Source organism: Dasypus novemcinctus, chromosome 21 (assembly GCF_030445035.2).
Source record: "Dasypus novemcinctus isolate mDasNov1 chromosome 21, mDasNov1.1.hap2, whole genome shotgun sequence".
Classification (NCBI taxonomy): Eukaryota; Metazoa; Chordata; class Mammalia; order Cingulata; family Dasypodidae; genus Dasypus; species Dasypus novemcinctus.
The window spans coordinates 32,147,693-32,162,797 of NC_080693.1; the positions used below are offsets into that span (position 1 = coordinate 32,147,693).

The 15,105-nt window shown below is 42.6% G+C and overlaps 1 protein-coding gene across 2 annotated transcripts in view; it reads left to right on the top strand.

Moving 5' to 3' along the window:
• Window positions 1–15,105, top strand: part of PITPNA (phosphatidylinositol transfer protein alpha) — a 38,287-nt gene that overhangs the window by 20,050 nt on the left and 3,132 nt on the right. Inside the window, exons 2-7 of one of the 2 annotated variants that reach the window (XM_058283098.2) lie at window positions 1,141–1,224; window positions 3,359–3,436; window positions 3,587–3,697; window positions 6,169–6,291; window positions 11,101–11,256; window positions 14,680–14,816. In XM_058283098.2, the coding sequence (XP_058139081.1) occupies window positions 1,141–1,224; window positions 3,359–3,436; window positions 3,587–3,697; window positions 6,169–6,291; window positions 11,101–11,256 (552 nt within the window). In that variant the 3' untranslated portion in view covers window positions 14,680–14,816. Of the gene's footprint in view, window positions 1–1,140; window positions 1,225–3,358; window positions 3,437–3,586; window positions 3,698–6,168; window positions 6,292–11,100; window positions 11,257–14,679; window positions 14,817–15,105 lie in introns of those variants that run through there. The other variant, XM_071210404.1, reaches the window with a different exon arrangement.

A 15,105-nucleotide genomic window follows, 5' to 3' on the forward strand; every position in this document is an offset into this window, starting at 1 on the left:
TGTGTGTGTGTGTATGCATGCTACCATTTGTACTAAGAAAAATCTACACAGAACCATATTTGTGCAGAGAACCTAGTAACTGGCTGTTAACTAGGGAGGATACTGGAAGACAAGCAAGAAGATGAGTTACTTTTTACTGTATTCCTTTGTACATTTTGAATTTGTATCATATTTTGTATCATGTACATGTGGAGGTTGTTTGCATTAATTTTTTTTCATTTTAAAAACAATTTATTGAAGATACATAAATAATAAGTGTATAGTGAAAGTTGTGAACTTGCAAAACAAACATGCGTAACATACAGGGCTCCCATACATCACCCAGCCACAAATGGTGTTGTGAAACATTTGTAACAAATTATGAAAGCGCATCCTCAAAGTATTACTACTAACTAAAGTCTGTATCTTACATTTGGTGTATTTTCCCCCCACCCACCCTATTATTTTTTTGTTTATAAACCATATAGTTTATCTAAAGTGTACAATCAGTGGCATTTGGTATAATCAGAGAGTCGTGGGTTCATCGTGTCAATCAATATTAGAACATTTTCATTACTCAAAAAAAAACAGCAAAAAACAAACCATTATCATACCCATATGTTAGCGCTACTAATTACAAATCCTATGATGCGCTTTTGTCGTTTCTATTTATTTCCAAACACAACTTTTTACCAATTCTGCACAGATTAAACCTCAGCTTTCCATTCTCTAACCACATTCTATTGTCTGGTGACTTATATTCTAGCTATTAACTCCATGAGTTTGCTCATTATATTTAGTACATTATATTGTACATTTTGAATTTGAATTTTTAAAACTATCAAAATAAGCAGCACCTGTGGCTGCGCAGGCATCATCTTCACAAGGTGAACGTGGCAACAACACAGGTGCTGTAGGGAGTCCTGAGAGTGTCTCGCTCTGCTGAAGTGCTTCTTGGCATGAAAAATCAGAGCACTGGTTCACAGATGTTTGTTCACTAAAAATCCAGTCTTCCATTTCTTTGGGTAACTTTGTATGTAATTGACCAGTAGGAATCTCACATCTTTGGCTTTGGGAATAGCTGTTCCTAGGTGTTTGTTCTGAGTAAGGGGCGCATTGTAGCTGACAAAATCTACATAGTGGGTCCCCCTCTTCCCACAGGTGCATAAACTGGAGCCTGAGACATGGAAACATGTGGAAGCAATATATATAGACATTGCAGATCGGAGCCAGGTACTGAGCAAGGTAGGAACTATTTAAAGATGTGCCACGACCTTGGGTATTAGAGAAATCAGGGAACCATTCCCCAATTTAGCTCAAGAAGAAGTGTTCTCTGGTATATAGTGTTTTGTTCCTTTTTAGAGTTGGTATTAAGAGTTATCCTTGTCTTGACTCAAAACTACCAGAAAAAGGGAAACGGACTTTGGCCCAGTGGTTAGGGCGTCCGTCTACCACATGGGAGGTCCGCGGTTCAAACCCCGGGCCTCCTTGACCCGTGTGGAGCTGGCCATGCGCAGTGCTGATGCGCACAAGGAGTGCCGTGCCACGCAGGGTGTCCCCCGCGTGGGGGAGCCCCACGCGCAAGGAGTGCGCCCGTGAGGAAAGCCGCCCAGCGTGAAAAGAAAGAGCAGCCTGCCCAGGAATGGCGCCGCCCACACTTCCCGTGCCGCTGACGACAACAGAAGCGGACAAAGAAACAAGACGCAGCAAATAGACACCAAGAACAGACAACCAGGGGAGGAGGGAAATTAAATAAATAAATAAATCTTTGGGAAAAAAAAAAAAAACTACCAGAAAAATAATGGTCCAAATTTATGTGTCCCATTTGATTTCTGGAAATGATTCCTGGACAGTACAGCACTGAAGGTAGCCCTGAGGGTGTTTGGCCCCTGCTGAAGTGGCACTTACCCTGAAAAATTGAGCACTGGCCCTCCCATTTACTTTTTCAATCCAGTAATTCAAAACATTTATTGCTTGCCCACTATGTTTGGAATACTCTTTTAGGTTCTGGGGTGTCCCAGGTATAAAATATGTGAAAAGACAAGTCTCCTGCCCTCAAAAAGTTGGTGGTGGCTTTTCAGAGTAATAAACATTGAAGTAAGTGCCTGGTTATACTGTAAACTTGGTAAAAGCGGGGACCACATCAGTCTTTTGTGCTACCAGGAAGTATTTGTTCAAGAAATTAAAGAGTTAGGTTCCTCGTCCCTCATTCATTACTTATTCTTATTTGATAGAGGCCTTGTTGGGTTTAGGGAATGGGAGTTTGGCTCTGTGCTCATTGATAAGGAATAAGTGATTGCCCTTCTCATCTCTGGGGTATACCACCTCTTTCCTGTAGTCAGTCTGTAGCTTAAGATATTTTGACTTATGTATTTCCAAAAATAGATGAAAGCCATCTTGTGCTTTCTTGCTTAAATCCCCGCCTCTGCTGTCAAACCTAGTGGATTTTTCCAAAAAAGATTCTTATTGAACTATAATATATAAACAGCAAAGTAAGTGGATCGTAAGTATGCAGCTTGACTCATTTTCTCAAGTTGAATGTTTTAGAGTATTTAATTCTCAAACAGAACATAACCAGCAAAAAGTATGTTTTTTTGAGTATTTTGTCAACTCTGGTTGTTCTGTGTGAGTAGAGGGAAGCAGGGATGGGGAAGATTTATTTTTTTAAAGCACACGTAAACAGTCTTCTTGGCGTTGGGAAATACTTTCATTCGGCGTGGGAGTGTGCACACGCATACGTGTGCATGCTTATCCTCATTATTTTTAAGTAGGTGGTATAGTTTGCCTCTCCTGAGCCCACACACTGGCTAATGCAGTGGGATGGCTGAATATTAAACTTTTGCTGAGATTAATTAACACAGAGAATTGACTGTAATATGAATCAATGAAAATAGCCTAACCAATAGTGCATAAGAGAATAGATTCTCTATGTTGATCATTTCCTATAATAATTTTACTAAATCAAGTCAGAGGGAACTTTTTTTAAAAATCCATGCTGGGCCTTACCTGCAGATATTCTTTTGCACTGGGTTTGAAGTAGGGGGCCCAGAAATCTGTATTTTGAAAAAGCCCTCCTTGGTAATTTGAATGTTTACCCCAGGTTGAAAATCCCTATTTTAAACAGTGGAAATATGTGCTTACTCAGTCTGGTGACCCTTTAATCTTGGCAAAAATTGAAAACAAATCCTGGCAGAGAAAAACCACACAGAGTTCTTCTCTAGGGCAAATGTAAACAGTTCTTTATATCTTGTTTATAATGTATTCCCATATTTGCTGTGCACCAGCAGCATCAGAACTGGTATAAAGTGTATTGTGGTGAAAAACTTCTCCCATTTTCTCCGCCCCCCCCCCCCCATCCCAATTCTACAACCTCCCTCAGGATTACAAGGCAGAGGAAGATCCAGGAAGATTTAAATCTATCAAAACAGGACGAGGACCCTTGGGCCCCAACTGGAAGGTGCAGTTCACTCTCTCACCACCAGGGGGCCAAGCGCGGTGTGGGTGGGCCTCTCCCTGTGGAGGTGGGGAACGGCTGGCAGGGCTAAGGGAGAGCCTGAGGTCTGTCCTCTTAGTTACTTGCCTTCTTGTGGGTGTGTTTCTGATGTAGCAAGAACTTGTAAATCAGAAAGACTGCCCATACATGTGTGCGTACAAACTGGTTACCGTCAAGTTCAAGTGGTGGGGCCTACAGAACAAAGTAGAAAACTTTATACATAAGGTAAGTGACCTAGGTGAGTCCTTCTCTGTGACCTTCATGTATGTTGGTGGGGAGAGTCTGGCCCAATAAGAGAAGATCATTCAAGCATCTCATATACCCATACGTGACCTGTATTCTAGGTAGCGTCTTATAGTTTTAATACTGTCTTTCCAGGAAGAGTATTAAAAATTGCCTCTTTTAACCATGTTCAAATATATAATTCAAATATATAAATAAATTAATGCTGTTAATTACCTTCACAATATTGTGCCATCATCACCACCATCCATTACCTAAACATTTCCATCATTCCAAACAGGAACCCTGTACATTTTAAGTCTTAACTTCCCATTCCCTATCCACACCCATCCCGTGGTAACCTATATTCTAGATTCTGACTAGAATCTAGATTGCATATTCTAATTGTTTCAAGCCAGTGAGGTCATAAAATATTTGTCCTTATGTGTCTGGTTTATTTCACTCAACATGATATCTTCAAGGTTCATTCATGTTGTTGCATGTACAAGAACTTCATTCCTTATGGCTAATACATTGTATGTATATGCCATATTTTATTTATCCATTCATCAGTTAATGAACACTTTGCATTGCTTCCAACTTTTGGAAATTGTGAATAGTGCCACTATGAATATTGGCAAATGTGCAAATATCTGTTGTAGTTCCTACTTTCAGTTCTTCTGGGTATATACCTAGAAATGAGATTGCCAGGTCATATGGTAATTCTGCACTTAACTTTCTGAGGAACCACCCAACTGTCTTTCACAGTAGCTATACCATTTACATTCCCCAAATTAATGAGTGTTCCTGTTCTTCCACATCCTAATACTTCTAATTTTCCTTTTATTTTTTTTAAATAGTAGTTATTCTAGTGGGTATGAAATAGTATCTCATTGTGATTTTGATTTGAATTTCCCTAACAGCTAATGATATTGAGCATCTTTTTACGTGCTATATGGCCATTGTATATCTTCTTTGGAGAGATGTCTGTTCAAGTAATTTTGTCCTTTTATAATTGAGTTGTATTTCTTTATATATTATGAATATTAAACCCTTATTAGATATATAGTTCCCAAACACTTTCACCCGTTGTGTAGATTGTCCTTTAACTTTCATGATAAAGTCCTTTAATGCATAAACATTTTTTACTTTGATTAGGTCTCATTTATCTATTTTTCTTTCTGTTGCTTGTTTTTTGGGTGTAAAGTCCAAGAAATCATTGCTTAACACAAAGTCCTGAAGATGCTTCTCTATGTTTTCTTCAAGGACATTTATATTGTTTTGGTTCTTACAGGTAGCTTTTTTTTTTTTTTTTTGAGGGACCAGGGCTGGGGATTGAACCCAGGACATTATATGTGGAATGCTCGTGCTCAGCCACTGAGCCGCATTGATTCCCCTGAGTTGGTTTTTTTCATTTTGGTTTTTGCAGATTTGTTTTATTTATTTCTCCCCCCATCCCACCCCATTGTTTTCTGCTCACTGCTTGTCTTCATTTTTTAATTTTTGAGGCACTAGGAACTCAACCCAGGACCTCCCTTGTGAGGAGGAGGCACCTAATCACTTGAGCCATCTCCACTCCCTGCTTATTGTATCTTCATTGTTTTTCCTTGTTGCATCAACTCTCCACACCAGCCCCTCACATAAGCTCTCTTTTGTTTGTCTTTTTTATAAGGCACAGGGAACCGAACCTGGGATCTCCCATGTTGTAGGCAGGCACCCAAGGGCTTGAGCCACATCTGCTTCCCCATTTGTTTGTTTTATTTAAAGATTTATTTATTTTTATTTCCCCTTCCCCGGCCTCCCAGTTATTGGCTTTCTGTGTCCTCTTATATTTTTGTCAGCGGCACCAGGAATCTGTGTCTCTTTTTGTTGCTTCCTCTTGTTGCATCAGCTCTCCATGTGTGCTGCACCACACCTGGGCAGGCTGCACTTTTTTCGCGTGGGGCTCCCCTTTGTGGGGACACCCCTGCGTGGCATGGCACTCCTTGTGCGCATCAGCAGTGCACGTGGACCAGCTCATCACATGGGTAGGAGGCCGTGGACCTCCCGTGTGGTAGGCGGACGCTCTATCCATTGAGCCAAATCCGCTCCCCTCCAATTTGTTTTGCTTGTTGCTTGTTTTTGTTTTTTTGGGGGGCACCGGGAACCACATCCGGGACCACCTCCCATGTGGGAAGCAGGTGCTCAAACACTTGAGCCACACCTGTTCCCCACATGTAGCCTTTTAATTCTCTAATCTGTTAGAGCCTTACTCTTGGGCCACACTTCATAGCTGTTGGCCAGTGTTGACCTGGCTTTAGGCTTCAAAGACAATGCTGATTGCAACTGATCCAGATAGTGGGCCACACGTCATTCCTCTGCTCCCCTTCCAAGGAAAGTGTGGGTATTGGTGTGGAGGTCTTGGGGAGTGGGGAGTGGGTTGCAGCGGTGGCCTTCACTTTCTGGGCTCTAATTTGGTTCCCTCCTTTTTATAGCAAGAGAGGCGTCTGTTTACAAACTTCCACAGGCAGCTGTTCTGTTGGCTTGATAAGTGGGTTGACCTGACAATGGATGACATTCGAAGAATGGAAGAAGAGACAAAGAGACAGCTGGATGAGGTAAGTGGAGGTCCAGAGGAGAGAGTCTTGGGCTCTCAACCAGATAAATACATGAATATTAAGGAGATTGTTGTGCTGGGGCAGATCAGTGAGGACACTGTCCTATAGTTCTAGGAACTTGTCAGTATCTACCAAGGATAAAGTGTGATGCCAGGCCATGTGGAAACTAAAGAAGAAAGCAACCTATGCTCTGGAATTTGCAATCTTGTTGAGGTCTTGACATACCCAGAGACAAGCATGGCAGTATGTGCCAAGTGGCAAATGAGTCATGCAATTGCTGCAGTGGTTCTTGAGACCCAGGGGAGGGAATTGTGCTAGGAGGCAGAATTGGAGGTGACCCTGGGAAGAGGCAGGTCAGCCATAAATTTCATACACGCTCCACACAGGACAGGAACAGCACACGCAGAAGCTGACTCCCCGGTAAGGTTGCTCTGAGCTATTTTTAGTTGGGAGCTTTTGCCTTTTTTGGGGGATCTATGCAAAGTACTCTCCTCCCCTGCCAAAAAAAAAAAAAAAGGCAAAAGCTCCCAACTAAAAATGTGTGCGTAGGAGCAAGGAGACCCACCACTCCTGCCTCATTTGGGGATGCTTCCCTGAGAGGTAAACTCTGAGGAGATGGCTAATTAATGGCATTTCCAGACTCACTATGTGCCAGCCACTGTGCTAAGGGCTTTGATATATAGCCTCTCATTTAATCCTATAACAACCCTGTGGAGAGGCCCTATTGTTATCCCTACACTTTGATGAGGAAGTAGAGTTCTGGCAGTGGTGCCCAGGGTCACAGCCTGCAGGTCACGTAGGAGCCAGGGCTGTCAGCCTCAGAGTGCTTAAGCACTCGGCCTCTCTCCCACTGGGTGCCATTTGGTGCCCTCTTACTTTCTCAGGGCGAAAAATAAGGCAGAAAGCTGTCTTTCCTAAGAACTGCCATCCATTTCTCCTTCCTTGCCCCTGGGTGGGTTGGCACCAAGCCTGGGTACCAGTAGAAACATTATTTTGCAACAGCCTTGCCTAGCTCTCCAGCAGGCCTCAGGCCTGGCCTGGGTGCCTGTGGTGCCTGAAGCTGCTGCTTCACTCTGCCGGCCTAGGGTGGAAATGGGGCCCGGACACTCTTCCTTCCTCTGAAACACAGCAGGGAACTGTTTTTACAATCCAGGATGTTGCTCTTCCTGGACTGACTCACTGGTTTAAGTGGTACACTGAGTTAATTCCTGTGGAAAGCAGATGTTTTCCTTATTCATTCTGCCACATTTGGCAGTAAGGTGGCAGGATTTGGACACAATCTGTGATTCTTCTGCTAAGGATCCTCAGGTTTAATGTCCAGGGCTCTGGCAATTCTGACTATGGCAGCAAGATACCTGAACCGTTTAGTCACCTCAGTCCTTTGACAGAAAGAAAGGAGAAAAGTTACTCAATGGAGGAACACAGAACGGAGACTTTGGGGTTTAGTCTGCAGCTGCGGCCACCCAACTGCCTGACAAAGGCCAGCATAAAATACATTGGGGTTCATAGAACCCCAAAAGTTGTTGACAACCTTATGCTTTTGGGGTGGAATTCAATTTCTTGGACCTAGAAGAGCTCTCCCAAGGATCTATTGGCTCTGCCTTCCTCAGATTCATGTTTAAGAATCCTCATTGTTAGAGAGTCCTCCAGCCTCCCTTGTTTGCATGTTTCTCCATTCTTTAGGGGATTGTGCCAGAAGCTTAACAGATTCTGTCTTCTTGGATCACTGCAAATGCAGGAAATGCTCTCTGGAAGTAGAATATTTAAAATAGTTTGCAATGGAAGAGAAAGCAAAACTAATCCATGTCTTTGGGGCCATGTTCTGACCTCTTTATTTTTACTTTTTCATTTTTTGTAAACTTTATTTCATCCTCAAAAACTAAAATAACACAAAAGCAGCTTAATAAATTATGGAAGCATCACTCTAAAAAATTCTGTCCAGGCACATTTATCTCCTCTAATCCAAAAAACAAACTGAGTTATTCTCCAGTGTTCAGAGAGATACACAGATGAGCACAGATTTGTTGAATGGCATGATCAAGGTCTCCTTGTTAATGAAGAAAATGAAGGGGGTAGAAAGCTTAATCATATTCTTCTGACCTCTTCAGCAACTCAGAGGACCTTTTGGGTGCAAACTACTCCTGGTTATCTTTTTTCATTCCCCCTAAAAATTTGTTTTATCGAAGTTTTTTTTGGGAGGTTTGAATTATTTTTGTTTAGTTTTATGATATATATCATTAGGCTTTATTTTTGATTTTTATAAGAATTTTTACAAGGATGGTTTGGTTGGTCGGTATATGATATGGCTGGTATATAATGTATGTTCATCAATTTTCATTTTGCTTTGACTAAATAGGCACTTAGATCTAAAGATCTCTTTCGTTCTGGAAAGTGTTTTTGTGTTATTTGTTTGTTAATTTCCCTCCTTTTGTGTTCTTCTCTTTCTGTAATTTTTATTAGTCAGCAGTTGGACTTCTGAATTGCTCTTAATTTTCTTTTATCTGTCCTTTTGTGTCTGACTTATTTCACTCAACATGATGTGTTTGAAGTTCATCCATTTTGAGGCAGTACAAGAACTTCTTTCCTTTTTAAGGAAGGATAATATTCCATTGTATGGAGATATTACATTTTGTTGATCCATTCATTTGTTAATGGGCACTTGGGTTTCTCTTGCCTTTTGTCTATTGTGGATAATGCTATTAACATTGGTATACAGATCTCTGTCTGAGTCCCCTCGTTCAGTTCTTTTGGGTATATACCTAGAAGTGGGATTGCTGGGTCCGGTGATAATTCTATACTTCTAAGGAACTGCTTTCCTATCTTTTTTTAAATTGAACTTTTTAATTTGAGATAATTATAAGAGTCACATACAATCGTAAGAAATACAGAAGGAGCAGGTGTAGCTCAGTGGTTGAGCTCCTGCTTCACATGTACAAGGTCCTGGCTTCAATCCCTGGTACCTTCTAAAAAATATAATAACAACAATACAGAGATTCCATGTACCCTTTACTTGGTTTTCCCCAATGGCAACATTTTGCAGAGCTACAGTATAATCACAATAAAGATATTGACATTGATACTTTTAATAGCTTTTTTAAACCAAAGGAGTATTTCAGTCTTAATAGTAAAAACACTTTTCAAGAGTTATAGGGGAGTGGATATGGCTCAAGTGGTTCAGCACCTGCTTTCCACATGGGAGGGCCAGGGTTTGGTCCCTGGTGCCTCCTAAAAACAAAATGAAAAAACCAAGCCAGGGGAGCCAATCTGGCTCAGTGGCTGAGTGCCGGCTTCCCACATATGAAGTTCTGAGTTCAGTTCCCAGTGCCTCAAAAAAAAAGTTATAGAAAAAGTTAAAAATAGAAGTGCAGGTAAATAAATAGATGAATAGATAAATAAAAGTCCCTTTTTATCCCACCCCTTGCCTCATTCCCTAGAGGTAACCACTGCTAATAAGGACCCACTGTGTTTTTAAAAAATTGGAAACTGGAGTTTCTCTTATCTGCTCATGTTCTTTGGCTGTGTGTGTATATAGCTGGGTCCAGGAAACACTACAAACATCAGATGAATCTCTCATGTATAGAGACACCAGGAAACAGACCAGGAGATAAGTATTCTTATAGTTTTCATTATTAGAATGAAATAAGGAATTTTTATATCAGTGGTACCCTCTGGGAAACCTTGCCTTTGACATTAGGGTAAATCTATCATGTTCCCTGATAGGAAGTTGCATCTTTTTTCAAGTAGTGGGAAAACAGGACCTGGACTTGCATTTAGTAAATTAAAGCAAGTCGTTGAACTCTCAGGATACACAAGGATCTGGTTGAGTTCCAAGGAGCTTTGTTCCCATAATATTAAATTCTTTAAAAGAATTTTAATAATTTAAAAGACTCTGATTATTAAAAATTTATAGAAATGGGTGTTCTGTTGACATTTAGTGACCAAGTTATTTGTCTTCAAATATATATTTTATTTTGAAAGAGTTTCAGATGTACAGAAGTTTGACAAAAATGGTACAAAAAACTCATTATTCCTTCGCCCAGAGACCTCACTCCTTTAAAGCAAAGAATCCACCAACGAGCTCACACTGCACTCAGTTGTCACATCTCTCTAGTCTCTTTAATCTCGTGCAGGTCCTCAGTTTTTCCTTGACATCTGTATTAGTCAGCCAAAGGGGTGCTGATGCAAAATACCAGAAATCTGCTGAGGTTATAAAGGGTATTTATTTGGGGTAGGAGCTTACAGATATCAGGCCATAAAGGATAAGTTACTTCCCTCACCAAAGTCTATTTGGAGCAAGATGGCTGCCGACGTCTGGGAGGGTTCAGGCTTCCTGGGTTCCTACGTTCCTGGGGCTTGCTTTTCTCTGGGTTCAAGGTTTCTTTCTTTCAGGGGCTGGCTTCTCTTTCCTCTGCATGCTGACTTCCCGGGGCTCCAGCTTAAGTCTTCAGCATCAACCTCCAACATCAAAACTCCAACAACAGAAATCCCTCAACTCTGCTCTTGGCCATGCCTTTTATCTGTGAGTCCCCACCCCTTGGTAGGTGGGGACTCAATGCCCTAATCATAACTCAGTCATCCCCAGGTACAGATCAGGTTACAAACATAATCCAATATTTCTTTTTGGAATTCATCAATAATACCAAACTGCTACAACATCTTTGTAGGATATAAGCTAGTCATGTGGTAAAGTGTTTCTTGATTTGGTTTTGTATAGTGTTTCCTTATGATTATACCTTGTTTACGTATTTTAGGCCAGACTATCACAGATTCAGTGTTCTTTTCATTGTATCCTATTTGTCCATTGTCCAGGTCCTGGTGATGTTAACTTTGCTCACTTGCACAACAAGGAGTTCCAGATTCACTTCTTGTTCTTTCCATGACCCAGCCCTGGAATTGGCCTTTTCTCTAAGGTGCACTGGTTCCTTTCATGGAGAGTGGAGTTTGGAAACCAAGAGCTGGCACTAGGTGTGCTCATTGTGTTGTTGCCCCCAGGCCCTCCCTGTGGTAGAGCTACGGAATTTTATATGCATACTTATTTCTATATTTATCTGACATATTTTGTTCACAGAAACATCTCCAATTCCAGTCTAATACCACACAGTTAAGTTTTTGTCTTTTCAAAAAGTTGATAGTGCCCTTATCCTTAACAGATTTCGTCCATGTTGGAAAATCTTGAATTTATGGAAAAATTGTTGAATGGTTATAAAATAGAATATCTACAGGTATTAATTAATACAGATAACTCAAATTACAGGAAAAACAGTAATTTAAAGAGATTCAGGAAAGTGGGATTTGAGCAGAGTCAAGAGACTCTGGACTGCAGGAGAAGCTCAGAGCCTATGCAGAGGTTTAGGGCTAGGAATAAACACACACCGGCTCTGTGTAAGAAAGCAGACTTTCTGTTTGGAGCGGAGGGTTTTTGCTAGGGATAGTGAAAACTGAGGCTTCTAAGATGGAATATGGGCCTGTCCCTCCACTGTTTATCTGTATCTTCTGATTCATCAGGACAAAGGCCCAAGAGTCTACAAGTGCCACAGGCAGTTAGTTTAAGTTTGAGGAAACCCTGGCCTAAAGGACCTGCCTTAGGCGATGGACTTGGCCCAGTGGTTAGGGCGTCTGTCTACCACATAGGAGGTCCGCGGTTCAAACCCCAGGCCTCCTTGACCCGTGTGCAGCTGGCCCATGCACAGTGCTGATGTGCGCAAAGGAGTGCCCTGCCACGCAGGGGTGTCCCCCAGTAGGGAAGCCCCACGCGCAAGGAGAGCCGCCAAGCGCGAAAGAAAGTGCAGCCTGCCCAAGAATGGCACTGCACACACAGAGAGCTGACACAACAAGATGACGCAACAAAAAGAAATACAGATTCCCGTGCCACTCACAACAGAAGCGGACAAAGAAGGTGCAGTAAATAGACACAGAGAACAGACAACGGGGGCAGGAGGAACGGGAGAGAAATAAATCTTTTTAAAAAATAGATAAATAAAGGACCTGCCTTAGACATTTGTGTGATTAGAATAATAGTTGTCAAGAGAGTGAATATCAGAATTTCCTGGGGAGGACTAGAAGAAAAATTTTTTTGCCCATGCATGTGTCCAGGTACTACATGTACTTACTGGTTATAATGAGGTAGTTGGCAAGGGTTTGAAATGTAGCAGGAAGTTAGACTCATGTATTTTGAAAATGTTTCCTTGTGGAGAAACACTGATAACTGGGAGAATCTTCGAAATATGTGGCAGTATCAAAATCTGAGTGAACAGAAATAAATCTGGGGAAACGGACTTGGCCCAGTGGTTAGGGCATCCGTTTACCACATGGGAGGCCTACAGTTCAAACCCCGGGCCTCCTTGACCTGTGTGGAGCTGGCCCATGCGCAGCGCTGATGCACACAAGGAGTGCCCTGCCACGCAGGGGTGTCCCCCGCGTAGGGGAGCCCCATGCACAAGGAGTGCGCCCCATAAGGAGAGCCGCCCAGCGCGAAAGAAAGTGCAGCCTGCCCAGGAATGGTGCCGCCCACATGGAGAGCTGACACAACAAGATGACGCAACAAAGAGAGACACAGATTGGCATGCCGCTGACAACAACAGAAGCGGACAAAGAAACAAGACACAGCAAATAGACACAGAGAACAGACAACCGGGGTTTGGGGGGAGGGGAGAGAAATAAAAATAAGTCTGAAGAGGGCTGTAGTTTCAAATCCCTGGTTCTTCAGAGCTTGTGTACATACCTTTGCTATAGTACAGTATAAAAATAGCAACATAAAAATAGATAATCTGTAGAATTCATATGCTATCCCAGGGACTAATATCTTTATAATTGCAGAAATTGAGTCTTAAAAACAGTAACTTGCCCAAGGTGACACTATTAGTGAGGGAGCCAGAATACAATCCAGGCAGTTTGTTTCTAGAGGTCATGCACTAATGTGCTCCAGGTTTGCTGAACGAATAAAGAATGAGAATAGAGCAGAGAGGGTATAGCTCAGTTGTGAGTGTCTGCTTTCCACGGAAGAAGTCCCAGGTTTAATCCCTGGTACCTCCTAAAAAATGAAAAATAAAAAATTTTAAATGAAAGTAGAGCAGAAAGCTAATGGATATTAAAAAAAATATCTAATGGGAAATTAAAATAAGCGTTGCAGACATTCTGCAAATGGAATAAGACATTTTCAAGTGGGAAAGGATTCTAGAGAATTCACCTCTACAGCATCCACAAGGGTCCACTTCTGCTTGGAAGGTCCCAGTGACAGGAGCCACCCCAAGCGTGTGGAAAAGAGCCCATCCTACTCTCTAGCAGCCTTGCACTTCTGTTAAGCTGAGCGCCTCCCCCTGCACTTCACACACTTCCTCTTGCTGATTATCCGGGCAGAACTTCTGAGCAGAGCTCAGGAGAGGGAACTACTGATCCCTCTGCCTGGACACGCCTGCAAAGAGCCACAGGATTTGCTTCCTCACTTCCTCAGGTCTCTACTCAGACTCACCCACCTGACAGGCCTGCCACAGCCAGCTGATGAGAGAGCATCTTCCCACAGTCATCCTCTGTCCCCAGCAATCCTTAACCCTACATTTGTTGTTTCTTCCCTCCCCCTGCCCCGACCTGGATTATAAGCTTCTTGAGGAAAGACTTGCTCTGTCTTGGTTGACTGCTCAGTCTCCAGCCTTGACGTAGTTTCTAGCACAAGAAAGATGCTACATAGATATTTGTTGAATGATTTAGAGAAACTTAAGCACTGGCTCCTGTGCTGAGGAGCTGGGTTGAGAAACAGAAATCATGGATGGTGGGATCAGTGACATAGAGTGATAAATGATGGAGCATTGGCTGTGGTGGATGTGAGCAGAATCCTTTCCCTTTGATTAATTGCTCTACCCTATCTATTAGGATTAAGTAGGGAAGCGGACTTGGCCCAGTGGATAGGGCGTCCGTCTACCACGTGGGAGGTTTGTGGTTCAAACCCTGGGCCTCCTTGACCCGTGTGGAGCTGGCCCACGCGCAGTGCTGATGCGTGCAAGGAGTGCCCTGCCACGCAGGGGTGCCCCCGCGTAGGGGAGCCCCATACGCAAGGAGTGCGCCCCGTAAGGAGAGCCGCCCAGCGCGAAAGAAAGTGCAGCCTGCCCAGGAATGGTGCCGCACACACGGAGAGCTGACACAAGATGACGCCACAAAAAGAAACACAGATTCCCGTGCCACTGACAACAAGAGAAGCAGACAAAAAAGAGAAGAACATGCAGCAAATGGACACAGAGAACAGACAACTTGGGCGGAGGGGGGTGAAGGGGAGAGAAATAAATAAAAATAAATCTTAAGAAAAAAAGGATTAAGTAAAGGATAGGATGTGTTTGTGATGGGATTCCATCAGCAGCAAGTCTTCAATTTTTCCTTTTTTTTTTTTCCCTATTCCAGATGAGACAAAAGGACCCAGTGAAAGGAATGACAGCTGATGACTAAAGCCACCCCTTCCCCTTCTGCACTGTATGTACTGACTTTCTCACTGTGCATGTCATGGAAGCTTAAGTCAGTTTGTGTCCTCAAGGCCTCAGCAACTCACTGTGGAGTTGGAAAACCTACTTCATCCTTCATCCTACCCTTTAGTAATGATGACTGCCATGCCAAATATGCTCTGGCTTCAGGTCCCATTGACAGAGATTATGACTATTAGGACATTTCAGGGACAGGTTGTTTTAATAAAGAACCACCCAGATAGGACACATGGACAGGGTAGGGAGAAGTGGGGGTGGGGTGGGGGTGGTGGATGTAAAAGCAAAGCTTATCCGCTCCCATTTATTGTTCCCCTCTTGTTGTGAACCATTCGAAGATGAAACCAGGGCA